General features: G+C 46.6%; 1 protein-coding gene across 1 annotated transcript; it reads left to right on the top strand.

Moving 5' to 3' along the window:
- The first annotated feature begins 1722 nt into the window (after positions 1–1722).
- ANKRD7 (ankyrin repeat domain 7) lies at positions 1723–17339 on the top strand. Its single transcript, XM_042793336.1, has 17 exons — positions 1723–1776; positions 3156–3655; positions 4239–4353; positions 4599–4772; positions 4884–4990; positions 6020–6162; positions 6302–6363; positions 6828–6980; positions 7636–7811; positions 8013–8106; positions 9173–9247; positions 10375–10509; positions 11581–11693; positions 12108–12243; positions 15186–15467; positions 16148–16383; positions 17105–17339. Exons 1-17 carry the CDS (start codon positions 1723–1725, stop codon positions 17337–17339), a joined length of 2790 nt encoding a protein of 929 aa, XP_042649270.1.
- The last annotated feature ends 644 nt before the right edge of the window (positions 17340–17983 follow it).

Here is a 17983-nt window from a genome sequence, read left to right as displayed (position 1 = left end):
GTCCCCACCTCTTCAATACATAAGCATTACAACTTTGACAAACCACACTGGACATATACAGTAAAGCACATATGGGAAGAAACGTGTGAAAACAACACACCATCTACTTGCCTTCTTCGTGGGGAATAGTTTGGATTAAAGAAAACAATCTTAACGAGAGAAGTATGATCAGGAAGGCAGGAGAGAAGATGAGGGAGATATTCTCAGCATCTTCTAGGTCCAACAGATTAATTCCTTCTCTGGAAGATAGGGATGCAACACTGCCATAACTTGGAACAACTTGATCAATTTGTCTTTGCTCAAGATCACTCCTTGAGCCCCTCCTTGGGCATGAGCTAAGCAGGAGGCAGTTCAGGTTTTGCTTTTGTAAGTGGTGTCCTTGCTTTCCAGGGCATGATGCAGTGAGCTGATGCAGAAAAATTTCTGTTACTTACTGCTCACTAATAACTGTCTCAGCCCATCCTTCCCTTGTCATGGGGACCCAGAAGGAGAGTTCCCAGAAGTGCCTTTGAGGTTGCTCTGGCTCTTCAGTAGCGTGTAACCTTTTATCTACTTCTCTGCTCGTTACTCAGATTTGTTGCTAAGTTCCTTTTTAGAAGGTATTTACTGTAGAATGAGTCAACTGCTTTTCCCTCTTTTCACAGCTGAAGAGACAATGTCATTACCGATTGGAAGATGCTGGAGCAGAGAAGTCCCAGTTCCAGAAAACAAGGAGTGGTTATACTGAGACGAAACATTTGCCTTCCACCTACTAATTCAGGAACTGCAGTTGCCAGGCAGTGAGGAAGAGCAGCCATGGCCACCACGGTGGCAGGAAGTCAACAGTTTTGTGCTGCTAACACCCTGCATTTAATTCCAAGTATTTTGTTTCAACCTGGTACTTAAGAAACTGTGGAATCTAGTATGTGTCTTTGTTTTATTCTGTTCCCCCTGCTGACTTTGCCTCTCCCATCCCCTGTTCACATGTCTGAACACTCTTATTCCCTCTGCTTGCATGTGGTACAGATGAGGACCCGTCTGATTGCTGCAAAATGGTGATGGCTGCTAGAACTGTCATGATATTTTAGGAGAACTGCAGTGTTTTCTCACAGAATTTGTGTTCTCTGGGCCTAGCTGGTATAGATGAGGAGTCATATTCTTGAAGGCTTATTCAGGCTTTATTAAGCCTAGGCAGGCAGTCAAGACCTCTCTCTCTGTCCTTGGTCTGAGTGAAAACCAGTCATGCAGACATCTCTGAGGGTCAGAGAGAAGCAAGGCTGTAAATCTGAGTGACAGCTCTCCTCTGCTCACTTCAGCTTTGCTCACAGTTGCACCTACAGCCTGTCCTGGATGCCAGGCAAATGGCCAGCATGCATCTGTGTCCTCCAGGGAGGCTTGAAGCACAACTGTGTTAGGACCATGGACTAGAGTTGATGTAGTGATAATAATCAGTTCCCAGACTCTTCCTGTATTTTAGAGCAATCTGTCTTGTGGTCTGGGCAGAGGTAGTGGGTGAGCTTCTGGTAGCCACGACACACTGGCAAACCCCACAGGTTTTGATCCCATGGGAAGCTGACCAATTTGTCGCCCGCAAAGGGAAAGGTGTTAAGAATTTCTCTGTCCTGCATCAGAGTGGTCAAAGAGAAGTTCAGCTTTTGGTACTTTCTAGCGTTTTTCCACAGAGAAAGCACGTGTGGAATGTCTTGGCCCTGACCTTGTTTTGTCATTGTGATAAACTCGGACATGACTTGTTCTTGGAAGTTCTTGGCTGGTGGAGCAGCAGAACAGAAATTCAGCGTTTGCATCTGGCATAACAAGAGTTGATAGCAGTTAAAATGGAGTGGAGGCTGAGGGAGTAAAGAGAAGTCCAGTCAATTCCTTCACTTTGAAGTCCATCTCCAGTGTCACTGTGTGGACAAGCTTGATGATCTGAGAGGCCATGGCAGTCAGGGGAGGAGATGGACACAAACTGGAACATGGCAGGTTCCCCCTGAACATCAGGAAACAGTTTTACTGTGAGAGTGACAGAGCACTGACATAGGTTGCCCGGGAAGGTTTGTGGAGACACGCAAAAGCTGGCTGGACACGGACCTGAACACCTGGCTCTAGGTGACCCTGCTCAAGCAGAGGACTTGGCCCAGAGGAGCTTAGCCACTCCGTGACTGTGCAGAGGGTGAGCAGCAGCCACTAGCACAGCGACGTGGGGCCCTTGGTTTTCACCACGCTGCAGGCCATCCAGGCCTCCTTTCCCTTGGAGGCAAGCAGATCGTTCCAGCGCTCCAGCACGGCAGGCTGGGAGCGATCCCTGGGCATCTACTGGGAGCTCCCACGGCCCCTCAGCTTGCTCGAGCGGGGCGCCGACCCCACCTCCCGCCTCACTGCAGGGACGCGTGTCTTGAGGCGCCCTGGCCGCGCGCTGAGGGAAGAACCCGCCGAGGGAGCGGGTGAGGCCAGAGCCGCTCCGGCGCCCGCCCCAGCCTTCGGCCGGGCAGGAGCAGCCCGAGCCCCCGCCCGGGGGCAGCCTGTGGCGGGGGCAGAGCCCGCTCCCGCCGGGGCCCCCGGGAGCCCTCGCAGGCCTCCGCTGCGCCCCCGCCCGCCCCCGCCCGGCCGCACGGCGGCGCCGCCCCGCCGGGTGTGACGTCCGCAGGCGTCCCCGCTGCCGGGACACCGGACGCGCTGCTGTCGCCTCAGAGCTGTGGCGGCCGCGGCGGGAGCACCGGTGTGGCGGCTGTTGGGGGCCAGCGCGTGTCCCTTCTGCCTCTCCTCCTCCTCTTCGTTCTCATCCTCATCCTCTTCGTCCTCATCCTCATCCTCCTCCTCGTCCTTCTCCACCTCCTCCTCCTCATCCGCGTTCTCCTCCTTGTCCTCGTCCTCATCCTTGTCCTACTCCTTGTCCTCCTCCTCATCCGCGTTCTCCTCCTTGTCCTCGTCCTCATCCTTGTCCTACTCCTTGTCCTCCTCCTCATCCGCGTTCTCCTCCTTGTCCTCGTCCTCATCCTTGTCCTACTCCTTGTCCTCCTCCTCATCCGCGTTCTCCTCCTTGTCCTCGTCCTCATCCTTGTCCTACTCCTTGTCCTCCTCCTCATCCGCGTTCTCCTCCTTGTCCTCGTCCTCATCCTTGTCCTACTCCTTGTCCTCATCCTCATCTGCGTTCTCCTCCTTGTCCTCGTCCTCAGCCTTGTCCTTGTCCTCCGCCTCACCCTCATCCTACTCCTCATCCTGGTCCTCGACCTCCTCCTCCTCATCCTTGTCGTTCTCCTTGTCCTCACCCTTGTCCTACTCCTTGTCCTCATCCTCCTCCTCGCCCTCATCCTACTCCTCGTCCTGGTCTTCAACCTCCCCCTCCTCGTCTAGCCCTTGCCCTTGTCCTCGCCCCATCCCAGGGCGCAGCAGGGTGCTACCAGTTGCTCCCAGCGGGGCCACGCTGGCGCTGCAGCATGCTCCGCAGCATGCAGAGGGTCTTGGGGCTGTTCATTAAGCAGCGGCAGAAGTTGCCCTCCTGCAGCCCTTCTGGGCAGCCCCGCGCTGCCGCCACCGCCGCCGCTGCCTACAAGCTCCAGGAGAAGGACCTGGGCAGGCTGCACCGCAGGGCTGCCCGTGGTGACCTGACCTGGCTGAGGCGCTGGCGCTGGTGGGTGAAGAGTGTTGGCATCGACAAGCGAGACAAGGAGAAGCGGTGAGGGGCTGTGGGCTGCTGATGGGACACCTTGGCTGCTCCTCGCACGCGTTGCTGCAGGAGCTTCTGAGCCAAGCCCTGCTAGTCCTCAGCAGCCCTTTCTCAAGCAAAGGGAGTGTGTTACAACGCAGAGCCTACTGATCCCACGGGAGCATCAGCATGGTGCAACTAACCCCCCACACACACCCCAGGCAGGTTTTGGGTGCACACGTGCAAGTGTCCGCCCTTCAGGCTTTGTGCAGGATCCCGTTCAAGCTAATGGCCTGAAAATCAAGATTTGCCCTGTGCCCTGGGAGTGTGAACTCTAGAGCTCTTCCTGGCTTGTAGCTGCAGGGTGGGCTCGAGTGCTGCTGGAAGTGCGTGAGGCTGACCTGGCACTTCAGTGTGGTCTCCCTGCTGGGTGGTTTTGCAGCTGCTCGGGCATCACTAGTTCTCTTTGCCCTGTGGGTGCTCGGTGCAGGATTGCAGCAGCAGCAGCAAGCAGGAGGAGCAGGGTCTGGGCAGGGTCCCCAGCGCTGGGTGGTGACACAGCTTTGGTTCTGTCATTATCCATCTGTGTTAAGCTTGTATGCTTAATTTTTAGGACACCTCTGCATCTCGCTTGTGCAAACGGCCACGTGGATGTCGTTAGATTTCTCATACAAGAGAACTGCCAGCTGAACCTTGCCGACAATTTCAAGAGATCACCACTGATGAAGGTATGTGGACCATGTTCTGCTCTTGTAAGCAGGGCTTATCGACAGTGCATTAAATGGGAGGTGGCTGGCAGGATTCTTTACACAGACCTGTGTAGAAACATGCATCTTCTAATCAGCATGCAATAGGCAAATGCTTGCTAATCTTTGAAGACGCTCTTCATTCCCAGCGTTCAGAAGCTGGGTGAGTTGTGAGTGAGTGGAACACAAACGTCCGCAGTGTTTTCCGTTTTGTGTGTTGCTCCTAGGCAGTACAGTGCCAGCAAGAAGAATGTGTGGCTGTTCTGCTAGAGCATGGTGCTGATCCAAATCTGGTAGATGCTGATGGCAACACTGCCCTTCACCTGGCTGTCCTATCTCCTAACACAGCTGTAGCAGGGCTGTTACTTGAGCATAATGCCCATATGGATGCTCAGAACCAGGTAACCTTGGCATTTCGGTAAAGCTGCTCTTGGCGTTGCCGTAAAGCTGCTCTTTTCAAAAGGCATTGAACTTGTCTGTGTTTTTCTAACTTGGATTATTTATCCTTTCAGGAGGGACATACCCCCCTTAACCTTGCTGTTTCCAAACATCATGAGGAGATGGTAGAGCTTCTTCAAAAAAAAGGAGCTGACAGGTGTGCTCAAGATCAGTGTGAAAGGTGAGGGGTTTGTCAAAATGACATGTAGGTCTCCTTAGCTGTCTGCAGGTGTGATTGATGAGAGGCATGGGAATGAGCTTTGGAAAAGAAGCAGCCGTATGGAAGGACTTCGCTGTGTGACTGGTTGTTACGGAGGCATACCAAAGCGGCTTCACACAGATAGTAAACTTGAATAGACTTTAAGCTGTACTTTTAATAATTCAACCACTCTCGTAGGGGGTCTCTGGCAGGGCGGCTTCTGAGGTACCCCTAGGATCATGCCTTGTCTTGCCCATATACATCTGCCCAAAACCACTTGTCACTGAACACTCACTGAATTTCTTCTCCCCTTGCCCCGTTCTGGTATCCTGTATCGGCAGGAAGCTGGAGAGAAGGGCACCTGGGTAAACTCTGATATCTAAAGAGCTTTAGGAATAAAGCATGTTTGATGGGCATTACTCTAGGAAGAAAGGCCTTCATTCCTTACTCCTCCAGTGTTCTGCCCCAGCATAAATGTTGCATCAATGCATTGTTTTTCACAGAAGCCTTGTCTGAGCGAGTGGTTTTTTTTGTTGTTGCTGGGAGGTTTTAAATTTCAGTTAAAAAGCAAACCTGAAAGAGGTCTCTCTCAGGACCCCCAGCCTACTGTGTCGCATTTGCTGGCTTGATATGCATACTTGCAGCATTAATGTAGTGTCATGAGGATGTAGCACCCTTGCAGTTAGATGGAAATCTGCCAGAGGGCTTGTTAATTTTTGTAGTGCTCCCTATGGAGAGGTTGTTAATCAGATCAGATGGGAGCCAGCGGGGCTGAAGTGCTTCACAGATACCAGTGTGCATCTAGAGAACAAACATGCCTGCAGCGAATATTTTCTCATGTAATAGCAGTGCAAGAATAAGGTGGTGGGGGGTGCGCTATCATTTCCCAGTTGAAAATGAAAATGGAGAGGGTGGGTAAGGAATGGTTGTTGCTGTCCTAGTCAAGTGTGTATGCAAAGATGTGGCTGTTTTTACCAACTCTCTTTTCTCTCTTTCTGTATATATCCTCAGTAAGCTACTGCTAGAAGATATGGACAGCGTAAATACAGAAGAATCTTCTGCAGCTAGTGCAGAAGACAATGCATTTCTCTGCAGCTCCTGCCCTGTGAGGACTGCTGACTCAACCTGGGCTGCCCTTGCTCAGGACAGGGCAGGTAGGCTCCTTAGCTGTAGAAGAGCTGATGAGGAGAATTGCTATGGCCTGTAGCAGAACCATTCCTTGTCTTTTGGATGATGGGGGAAAGCACAGTGAGGTAAACGCTGACAGTGTGTCACTTCTTCCCTCTTTTGTAGTTGCCCTGCCAGCGGGAGATGCAGCCCAGGAAGAAGGTGCCAGATCTCCCAGACATTTCGAGGTACTTTGTGAGGGATGCTGTGGGGTCCCCCTTTGTTTGCTTGCCTTTGGGCTTATTTACCTCTGAGCTCATTGACCTCTTCTGCTGCCAAATTACACACATTTGTAACTGGAGGCCCTAGAAATACTTGTGCTCTAGGCCAGCTGTTGATTAAGGACTGGGACAAAGGCAAGTCAAGCTAGTGACCTGAGTCTTATAGCAACTGGTCTGTGAGTTTCATTTCTAGTATAGCCTAGAAGCAGTGAAGTTTCCCCTGCTTCCTCCTGGTAGCATGGAGGTGCTCAGCTGAGAAAGGTGGAGAGAAGTCATTAGTTTTGAAGGTGCCTGCTGGTGGCAGGCAACATTTCTTATCTTTGAATTCTTTCTGAAGACTGACCTAATTACGTAGCCTAGACATAAAATCAGAGGTTGTATTCTCATGTTCTTACTCAATTCTTTGTTCTCGCCTATCAACATTTCTTTAGGACAGGATCACACAGCTGCAGCAGGAGCTTCTCAATGCTCTTAAAAAGCAATCTGTGTCAGAGGCTTTACTGGAAACTACTGAGAACTACAACAGTGAGCTGGAGGAAGACAAGCTGCGCCTGCAAAAGGAGTTGGACAGGGTTGAAACTGAAGTATGGAAAGCCTGTCAGTAGGAATAAACTTGCGAGTTGCTGTTTCTTCCTGTACATCGTGAAAAAGGACAAAACTATTCTGGGAGCCAGTAGCAGAGAGATCTAAGGAAGTTAAGGCAGTATCTCGGCACCTATTTTCCCCTTTCTTTGGTCCTGGTGTTATTTGCCATTATTAAGTGGCCTTCTTGCAAGTGAATTGAGGAGCACCTTTTGAAGTATTCTTGTGAAAACTGAGGTATAGAGGCCTCGGAGTTCTGAAATAGAAATCCTCTTCATCTCTTTCTCTGAGGTGTTGTGAAGTCACTTTAGAAGAAAGGTGAGGTTTTTAATTCATACTTCCATGGGGAAGCAAACATATGGATACAAAGAGTGTCACGAGACACTGAAAGGGTAGGAGGGGCAGTGTCAGTGCTTAGAACAGTGCTGTAGGAGATCAGTGGAGGAATGGGAGAGGCCAGTATAAAAGATGATGTAGTAGCACAGTTTATGTTCATCTGCAAGTAGAAGTGAAGGTTGGAATGTACTTGCAATGATTACCCTTCTTTGGGTAGAGGGTATGCACAGATATATGCAGCACTTGAGTTCTTCAGCAGCAGGTGACTCCTCTCTAGAAAAGCTCACCTGATGACTGTGGATTCTTACTGTAATTTTACAGTTGCGGGAGTTGGAAGAACAGCATCTTCAGTCTGAGCATCGTGTTCACGACTTGAAGGCCAGCTTAGATAATAAGGAAAGAGAAGTCATAGCTTCTTCCCAGAAACTGCAGGACCTCCTATTGGCATCTTCTGGGACTAATACCACTATAAAACAACTGGAAGAGCACGTGCAACGGTAAGAGAGTAACACCTTGAAGCAAGGTGTCTGTTGCTTTCTGGGATTGTGTGATAACAACAGGATAGGCTTGGTGCATTGCAGCAAGTTAATACCCGATTCTGACGGATGCTGTTGTCTGAGATTATGTTACTCCACACTGTTCTTTCAGAACTGGTGCTCTGGTAGATTTCTGTAATAAGACCTGTATTTCTTTTTAAGCCTCGAAATTGAAAATGCCAGACTGGAAGCCACAGTCCAGCAACAGAGCAATAGGATTGAAGCCCTTCAGAGAGACCTGCAAGCTTCTGCCTCAGTAAGCTGATCATGAACTTCCCTTCTTGTGCGCCTGGTTATGTATTTCTGTAGGGGCATGGTAAGATGAGGTTGTCCTGGAGAGCCTAGGGGAACTCAGTTCCTGCGTTCTCCTGAATAGAGTCTGCTCAGGCGTCAGCCTGGTTAGTTTCTGGTTTTCAGAGTTCTCCCACACTACTATAGCAAGTCCTACTCAACACTCCAAAAGATAGGGATTTGACACTCAGATGCTGGTGTAACTCTTGTCTTCTTTAGACCCATCATGACATCAGATGCTGCTTCAGACACTTGTTGCAATGTATATCATTAAAGGTATTCATCAAGCTAACGTGTAGAAATCCCACAGGGGATATTGATGCCAAGTGCTTCACGTCGGAGGCCTAACTGGCATCCTCAGACTGGAATGAAAACTCCACAGAGCTTTTGCGATGCAGAATTGCTTTTCCTTTGGCCACTTGGTGTGTGTTTGTTTTGATGGAACGAAGAGGAATGCATATAGTATCATTTGAAGAACTCAGTGTGAGCCTTGGAATTTCCACTGCCTATCTACGCCGTGGTGAATTTTAGCTCAGATAAGGTGCTTTCATCTGTGGCCGGTGTAAAGCAAATTATTTTTGTATTAGAACTAGTGAACTAGGGTGCTTGTTATAACTCTATTTGTTAATTGGTGTTGAAGAGATTCGGAAAATAACTACATATGAAAGTGGAACTTTGTGATGTACTGATAAGAGAAGAAGGAAGGTAGACACAATGCTGGTCCTTCGCTTTTGGTTAATAGGGCATGATTTTCACATGTACTGTGAATGAGAAAAGCTACTCCTGCCCGTTTACATTGCGGATTCTTTATATCCCACATGGTGTTCTCTCTCCCTGAAGCAAATGGCAGAGGTGATGATTGCTAACAATTTTACGTTGGCATCAAACTAAGGCCATTTTGAACATCAGTGCTGGCTATAAATACTATAGGAATGAAGAAGCGTATGTAATACTTATTTTTGGTAATGAGGTGTAAACTTCAGTCTGGAAAGTCATAGTGTGTCTTCTTGCTTCTCTTAATGCTTCTGTAGGTTTATAACCGCCTGGAAGACTTGATAACTGGCTTACGAACAACACAAGCAGCTGCAGAGGACCACCAGCAGCAGGTACATAACTGGCTTCTGTGAATGACTGTTTTAGTCTTTGAATTTTTTGTGTGAAGGTAATTGATGAAAAGATCAGGTGGGCTGTGTAGGTGTAGTTCAGCTGACAAATATCTTTCTGGTTTTAGGGCAAGGCACCCTAAGGGGAAAAGGCTATAAATTTCCTCATTGCCCTGCAGCTGTATTTTGTATTTGTGTTGTGGTGTGCAAGATACTTGTGTTCATCAGCATGATTTGCTTGATGATTTCTTTACCCATCCCAGCAGGGGGGAGTGAGCAAGTGGCTGTGTGGTGCTTAGCTGCCTACTGGAGTTAAACCATGGCACATGATGGATAGGATTGGTGCTGTGGGCAGGAGGGGGATCTGTAGTTGAAAGCTGAGAGAGGAGACTGGACTTGGGAAATCCATGTTAGCTTTGCAGTTTTGTCACAGCTTCCCTTGAGACCATGTTAGCTTCTCTCATCAGACCCAGTGTTTCACCTACTCTATAAGGACACTTGAGAAAGTTATACACCCCGAGGTGAGGACTTTTTATCTAAGCTTTTGTGCTCATGTTTTCATGACATTTTGTAGATCTGTACAGAATGACACTAAAAGCATCTAGTCATCTTGCATTCTTTATACTTGAGCAAAGTCAGCAAGTTTTGTTCCACTCAATTATATCTGTTAGTCAAGTCTTTGTCCCTCTGGGTAGAAGGATAAATAACACTGCCGATTTGAAAACATTTCCTTGCTCTCAGGACATGTGCAGTTGTTACAAAGGCCATGAAGGTAGGGTATTTTCTGTGGTAGGCGTTAGAGGAATTATTATATTATAAGGTATGTATCATTATGAACTTCAGAGGAACTCTAGAAGAAGGTTGTAAGGTGACTGTGTGTACGTGTGCATCTTATCCCCCAAAGTTGCAACCTTGTTGCTTCGAGGGTGTTCATTCTGTCCACCAGCTTCAATTGCTGTTCTCAGTCATGTTTCCTGAGGTGTGTATTACACTCCGCATTAACCTTATCCACAGATCTTGGACGGGGAGGGGAGAGCTTAGGCCTGTTTCCATTTCAGTTTCCGCTTTCTATTGCAGCATTGTCTTTCTGGTCACTGTAGTTTTTTCTTTTGCCATGGTTGCTTTCACAGATGCAAAAGCAGAACGTGCTGACTCTGACATCAAAGGACTTGCATAGCATGAGGGAAGAGCAATTGAAGTCAAGATCCCACCTTGAAGAGCGTGTTGCTCAGCTTGACAGGGAAAAGGCTGAGCTCTTGAAACAGGTAAGTCCAGAAAATTCTCCAGACACCCAGCCAATACCCAGGAGAACAGTGTCTACCTTTTTGTCGAGTTCTTACATCCTCAGCTTCTTCTGTTACCCCTGCTGTTCAGTCTTGAGGATCTTGTGATTTGGGGATCATCCATGAAGTGAATAAAAGCTAGCTAGGTATCCTTGTGTAAATTCTGGAGTGGTTCAGCTGGGAAGAGTTCCCAGTGTGGCTTGCTATCAGTTGAGCACACGGAGCAAGGCTGCAGTTTCCCAGTGCTTTCCTTGGATTCTTTCTGGTCATCTTCTGACCCTGTGGTTTCTGGACTGGGTTAAAATGCTTCATGTTTCCAGTGCAATGTCTGGAGGAGCCGCTGCATGTTTTCAGGGTAGCAGAAGCTTAAAAGCCTTGCAGAAAAACGTACTGAAGGAGTTCTGACCAAATGAACTAGCTCTTGGGAAAGGAGAAATGGCTGCCAGTTTCCAAGGGGCAGTCTTTTCCTTTTCTCCTTTTTCACAGAGGAAAAATTGAAGTATAAAGTCAAACGAGCTGCCAGCTCTCCTTTGCTTTGGCTGAGAAAACAGCAAGAGGAAGAACAACATGTGAATGAATACCCACAAAAAAGAGATGGAGGTAATGGCAAAGGAAAATAAAACACTGAAGAATTCAAAAAAATCAAATTCTTCCGCAAGCTCCTGCCTGCTGGTTGTTGAAGATCCCATGAAAGCTTTAAATTGACTTACACTCTCCTGTGATGTGCATACCTACATAATCCCTGTTACGAGCAGAGGAGCTCCCAAAAGTGTTCTCCAGCATATTCTCCACCTTTCTGCCTTGAAGCATTAGAAGAATGTGGCCTTTGCTTCAGTGGGGGCATCTGTTTCTGTTGTTAGGTATTGGCCTGTTTGATATGAAACCTCAAGTGATTTAAATGTTCTCAGGAATTCTGTCCCTTGGCATTTTGTGGAACTTGGCTAACAGAGAAAGACACACCGCAGCTTCTCTGTGGAGAATGCTAGATGCACACATTATATGGAGATACTGTTCCTATGCTCTGTGTGTCATGTATCTTTTCTATTTTGAAAGTGTGAGAATGGAAGAAAGAAAGTGAAGAAGCTGGTAGAGTTGAAACGCCCAGTCGAACTGCGCCTGGACCAAGAAATGAAAAGAAACATCGAACTGCAGAAAGACTGTAAGAGGTATGGCTTTTTAGTATGGTGAAGAGGTTTCCCTGAGTAGAAGTCAAGCTTTATTGAACTTTAACATAAAAATAGGTGTACCTAACTGTGAGCAAATTCAAGCCCTGTGTTAGTTCTTGCAAGGTGCTTCTGTACACATGCCTATAGTTTTCAACAGTTGACAAAAAACTGCAAATGCAGATTGCCCTGCAGTTTTCCTGGAAGGGAAGGAAGGCTTTTATTCCTCTTTTCAGGTGAAATTTGAACCCTCCAAGTGACTTGTGGCACAGGAATGCTGTTTTTTCTCAGTAATTCCTCATGTGTCAAACACATTAAAGATGAAGCAAGCTGTGTTTGAGCTCTTTACATGAGGGTATGTGAAAAAGGCCAGTTGTTCTTTTGCTTCATTGATTTCTTGACTAATTTACTGTGCAGGTTGAAGAGGCTTCTGAGCAGAGCTATGAAGAAACTAAGGGTATATGAGGAGAGAGAGTCCCAGCTTAATTTGCAGGGAGAAATGAAGAACAGGTATTCTGAAATGGTCAATGAAGTTGATAGGTTAAGAACAAAGGTGAGCACTAGTTTGTTTGAAGTTTTTTGGTAGTGGTGGTTTTTCTTTTGAAACGTGTGTTACTCTTTCCCTATACCTCTTTTCATGTTGTGTTTGTTTTTTTTTTTTTTCTTGGTTATATTTTGGAATTGATTGACTTTTCTTGATGTTCCTTCTACTGTTACAATAGTAGTTGACTATAATTAATACTGATGTAGTTATCTTTATGGGTAAAGATGAAAATTTTATGTGCAAAGCAGTATCTGTAAGAGCAGTTCAGGGGCAAGCTGTCCTGTAGAGGAAGAGCGAGCTGAGAGTCACAGCAAGGCTGGCAGGGCCCGTGACCTCACGGGACAGGGAGCAGTCCCACAGGCCGTCACCAAGAGCAGCAGAACAAGTCCAGTGACAGTAAGCAGGGTCAGCTAAGCGTGAGGATCCATAGGGATGGGCAGGTCTGCAGTTCAACCAGGACATCATGTCCATGCAGTGAGGGTCAGGGCTGACAGCAGTGTGGCCTGGCACGGGCCTGGCTGCAGCTTGAGGCTATAGCAGCATCTTCTAGGTCCAACAGATTAATTCCTTCTCTGGAAGAGAGGGACGTAACACCGTGTCGTGGTTTAGGCCTGGTTGGCAGCCAACCACAATGCAGCAGCTCTCTCTCCCTTCCCCTCCGGCAATGAGAAGGGACAGAGAGCCAGGCTTGGGGTTCGAGATAGGACTGGGATGGGGAAAAATCCCTCTTTATGATCATGAGCAAAAGGCAGACTCGTTAGGGGAAGAAAAAAAAGAACATACATTTATTACAGACACTAACAACACATAACAGAGTAGGACAGTGAGAAGCATTGCCACATCTTGAGAACACCTTCCCCCCACCCCTCCCTTCTTCCCGGGCTCAGCTCTGCTCCCGATATCTCTACCTCCTCCCCCAGTGGCGCAGGGGCAGGGAATGGGGGGTGCAGTCAGTGCTGCCACTTCCTTCATGTTCGGTGAGGGGAGTGTCTGGAACTTGTTCCTCCTGCTCCATCGTGGTCCCCCTCTCACAAGAGACAGTCCTCCACAAACTTTCTCCAACTTGAATTCCTCCCATGGGCCGCAGTGTTCCCCACACTGCTCCGTCATGGGTCACTAACTTCCTCCGACTGGATTCCCTCCCACGGCTGCAGCCCTTCCCGAGCTGCTCCGGCGTGGGACACCCCCACATGCTGCAATCCTCCCAGTGCTGAATTACAGCAGCAGGGCTACCTTTTTCCATGAGACCCCGGCCTTCTTCGGGCACAGAACCTTGATCAGGCATGCAGAAGCCACAGGCCGTAAATCAATGTCTGCTCCACCGTAGATCTTCATGGGTGGCAGGGGGGGCCGCCCTGCCGTCTCACCACAGGATACAGGGGGGTCTCTGCTCCGGCACACCTCCCCCCTCCTTTCTTCCTCCATTCCTCCACTGACCTTGGTGTTCATGCAGCTGCAGCGACTCCTCCTCACAAGTCCCACTGCCCGTCACCACGTCCCTTCTTAAATACGTTATCGCAGAGGCGCAGCTGATGGGCTCAATTTCCCAAACAGAAGTGGAGCTGGCTTGGAACTGGGGGAGCTTCAAGAAGCTTCTCACAGGGGGCTGCCCCGATAGCCCCCTCCCCTGCCACCAAAAAACTCCACCTCTCACTCAACCCAGGACACACCACCATAATTTGGAACAACTGGATGAAGTTGGCTTTGCCAAAGATCACCCCTTGAGCCCCATCTTGGGCACAAGATGAGCAAAAGACAGTTCAGATTTTGCTCTTTTAAATGGTGTCGTTGCTTCCCAGGGCATGACGCAGTGAGCTGATGCAGAAAAATTTCTGTTACTTACTGCTCACTAATAACTGTCTCAGCCCATCCTTCCCTTGTCATGAGGACCCAGAAGGAGAGTTCCCAGAAGTGCCTTTGAGGTTGCTCTGGCTCTTCAGTAGTGTGTAACCTTTCATCTACTTCTCTGCTCGTTACTCAGATTTGTTGCTAAAGCAGCCATGTTTCAGAACTATGTTCATATTAGAAGGTACTGTAGAATGAGTAAACTGCCTTTGCAGTGGCTCATTTTCAGTCCAAAAGTTAGTAGCGTTTTTGTGTTTCTGTTGTAAGAGTTATTTTGAATGACAGGGAAGTGCATTACATTTAGGTGGTTTTAAATAAGTCTAAAGTTTATTCTTTCTGTTGGAGACTTTCACGTGTTTATTATGCTAGTTTCCTCCACTTTTTTTTTAATAAAAGACAGGACATCATGTTTTGTGTTCAATAGGTATAGAAAAGGTATGTTTCTGAAGGGGGAAGAGGAGGACAGAGCTGTAGTTGACCATTGGGACCTATATAAAGTCTGATATTTTCTGCAAAATTTTGAAAATAAACTGCAGCTTTTACCTAGAGAAAATACATCATCTTCTACCACTGCTTGAAAACACTCTGTTCTGAACCACTATTAACAAACGTTTCAGTGTAATGGAAAAAAAGAATCTGTTTCTTGTCTTGTCAGTTCTGTAATGAAGCTTTGACTGTGGTGACAGCACGTAAAAATTCCTGTGAAGCATGATATATGTTGCTTCAGATGAAACCAGAAAGTGGCTAGGTAGGGGTGTGTTTGATTTCCCATGACCATGTGAGCATCTCACGGAGGAATAGCCCTAGTACTTTTCAGTCTAGCTCTGTGGGTGACGTGCTGCTAGTTTGGTACCTCTTGGTCTGTGACTTACTGCAGAAGAACTGAGAAAGGATGGGAACCTGAGGAATTCTATCAAAAATTATGTCAAAGCTCTTCTTGTTTTAAAAGAAGAACCTGGTTTCACTTTGGTTTTAATACTGAATCAGCAGATGACAAATACAGTCTCAGTGGCCAATCCCCTTACTGATTTTCACAGAATTGACTAATTTTAGATCCCTCTCCATTCCCGTTTTGGTTTGTTTTTTTTTTTTTTTTCTGCCTACAGGTTGGTGAACTTTCCCAGCAGCTGGAGATAGAGTCAAAAAAATGCATGCAGCTAGAAGCACAAAATCAGGATTTGCGAGAAGAGTTGTCCACCATGCGTGGGAACCATGAAAAACTAGAGAAGAGCAAATGCCAACTGAAAGAAAAGGTGGCTAACCTCAAATATCGTTTGGAGACTAACATGGTGGATCACAGCCAAATAGAACAATATAAAAGAGAGATGGAAGAACGAGCTGACCAAGAAATAAGACAAAAACTACAAGAAGTGAATCTGTTTTTGCAGGTAAATGAATTTCTCACTTGTGTCTGTAGTCTCTGTTATATACTTTTGTTGGCATCGTCATTTTTTAGTATTTTATACTTCTGCCTTTCCTGAAGGGCAGTGGGAGAAAGGAATATAGGTGGGCAAGAGTGCTTTCCTGTGTACGTAATGTGCCTGCAGGTCCCTAAATCAAAAGCTTGCCCAAGGTAGATTTCCATTTTGTAGTTCTTGGGATGTATCGCTGTCCACTGGTCTTGTTCTTGCTGTTCATCCTTGAATGGGTATCGCAATTTAGAGTTGTCATGGCCAGACATACAGGTCCTGCTTTGTCACTGTACAGAGGAAAGTGCTCAGAAAGAAAGTCACCAAAGTTGCAGGGGAGGGAGATGGGGGGTGGGTGGAGGTGAGGGATCCTCATAATTTCTCTGAGGAATCCTTTTCTGTATGCCCTGTCCTGCAGACATAGTGTTCTTTCATAAGTAGCTTTGGTGAATAATAGTGCTAAGAGAAGGGTTCTTTTTGAATAAAAAGAATTCTTTAACATGGTGGTTCCAGGGTTCTGCCTTGACTGCTGATGGTAGTGAGGAGGCACAGTTGCCTCACTGAGTAAAGCTAGGCCCTTGAAATTAGTACATGCAACTGACTGGCCAAGAGAGTTTTCTTTTTCTTTGCGGTGGTTGAAAGTGCACTATCTGCTTCAGACGCAGGCAGCCTCCCAGGACAGATTAGAACAAATCAGAGCCAGTCACCATGCTTCACTGAGAAGCCAGCTGAAACACAGAATTAAAGATCTTGAATGTGAATTGGACAGGATAAAAAATACCCAACAAGACAGTATTTTTCAAAAAGAATCCACGCAGGCAGAAGTGGAAAGGTACAAAGAGCTATATCTGGAGGAAGTAAAAATCAGAAGAGGCCTAGCAAATAAACTGGAAAAGTAAGTCCACGCTTTTTTGGAGTGGTAATAAGATACTACTTTTTTCTCATGCATTTTCCTCCTAAAATCTCTCCTCTACATCTGGTCAGCATTATGTATGCAAGCATAAAATGGCATATTTGTGAGGAAAGTACCTGAAGACCCTTCCCCTTCATTAGAACTGTCTTCATTTCTCTTTAGTGTTCCAGCAGTAACACCACTGATCATAGCATGCATTGGGTATTTTTTGCATTGGTTGTGTTTTAACAGGCAGCCTTTTTGCCAATCTCCTCCTCTTACAGCTTGAATAACAGTAGGCCCTTCAGGGAACAGAATTTAATTCAGTGAAGCAAAAAAAAAAAAAAAAATTCCTTCTGCCTTCCATTTTAACAGCATGTCTGAAGCTTGAGCTTTCCTTGGGAAAGGGAGGGTAGCGCAGAGTTCTTATGCAGGTAACATAGCTCTCAGAAGAAGCTATGTAAACACATGGCATTCACAGATTGCTTTGAAGCCCTAATGCTGAGAAGTCCTAAGTGCTGATAACCCTTGCTGCTCCTTGCAGGTAGTGTGACTTCTTAGAAATAGGCTCTCCAAAAAACCCGGGTTCAAATTATGTTCTTGCTTTGGATGCTCTTAATCCCTTCTACTTTCAGAAGTCAAATAATAGTCAAAGACCTGGAGGGTAACTTTGCAAAAATGTTACTACCAAAGATAATTCTTTGTATGCTTCTGAATGTTTCAGAGCTAATGAGAGACTAGCAGAAGCCAATGCTAAGCTCCTTCAGGAGCGCCATAGAAGCAAATCTTTAATCACGAGCAGCATTGTCAGTGGAGGTCTGGCTGCAAGTCCAGTTCTGTATTCAACTGAACTGGGACATCTTGGCAACAGTTTGGCACTGAACAGAAGTCTAAGTCTAGGAGGAAGCTTCCTAAGCCCAACGCATTATCATCAAGAAACAGGGTTGAAGCCTATGTAGCCAAGGTAAGCATTTTGAAATACCGTTCTCGACTACTGCTAAAGAGTATCCATAAGCAAGGTTATGCTTCTTGGCCTAAAGTTAGAATCCATTTATAGTTCCAAACCATATGGTCTAATACGTCAAAACAATTACTAATCATCAAAACAGTACAAAACTGTGTGTGGTAGGGGTGACAACTGTTGGTCATCAGGGTTGTACAAATTTTCAAGAGTGCTCAAAGACCAAAAAATACTGACATGTAAATAATGAACTATGTAACAACATTCTTTTACAAGAGAAACTATGATAGAGTACTGTTCCCAGCTAAGATCTTCATTAAATTTTAATGTATAGTATGTATTACCTATTTAAAATGGCTAACTTTACAATGAGTGCAAAAAATTCCATCAGATGTCTTTGTTTGAGACACCTTTTCCTTCTTCACTGATCTTCATTCTAGCAGTTTCTTCACTGGAACTTGTTTTAGTACATTAATAGAAACAAAGGGATGCTTCAAAAATAGGATGATATGAGCGGGATCATGTAAATTCTCACTTTATCCTTCAGTGCGGGACATACACAATGCATAGGAGGCATTTGTCTTTGTATTTCCTGCTGTGTGTTATTATGTGAAAAGGTAAGGTTAACTACTCAAAGTCTTC

The sequence above is a fragment of the Tyto alba genome, unplaced genomic scaffold, assembly GCF_018691265.1.
Source record: "Tyto alba isolate M040663 unplaced genomic scaffold, T.alba_DEE_v4.0 Super-Scaffold_2, whole genome shotgun sequence".
In the NCBI taxonomy this organism is placed as follows: Eukaryota; Metazoa; Chordata; class Aves; order Strigiformes; family Tytonidae; genus Tyto; species Tyto alba.
Note: the sequence above shows the minus strand (reverse complement) of the source record. Positions and strands in the feature narration are given on the sequence as shown.

Excerpts from the sequence above, each read along its gene's own strand:
- ANKRD7 (XM_042793336.1), top strand. The coding sequence starts at position 1,723 with ATGACTTGTTCTTGGAAGTTCTTGGCTGGTGGAGCAGCAGAACAGAAA. Across the intron at positions 1,777-3,155 it reads CAGCAGAACAGAAATTCAGC|CCTTGTCCTTGTCCTCCGCC; the intron begins GTTTGCATCTGG and ends CCTCGTCCTCAG. Across the intron at positions 12,244-15,185 it reads TTGATAGGTTAAGAACAAAG|GTTGGTGAACTTTCCCAGCA; the intron begins GTGAGCACTAGT and ends TTCTGCCTACAG.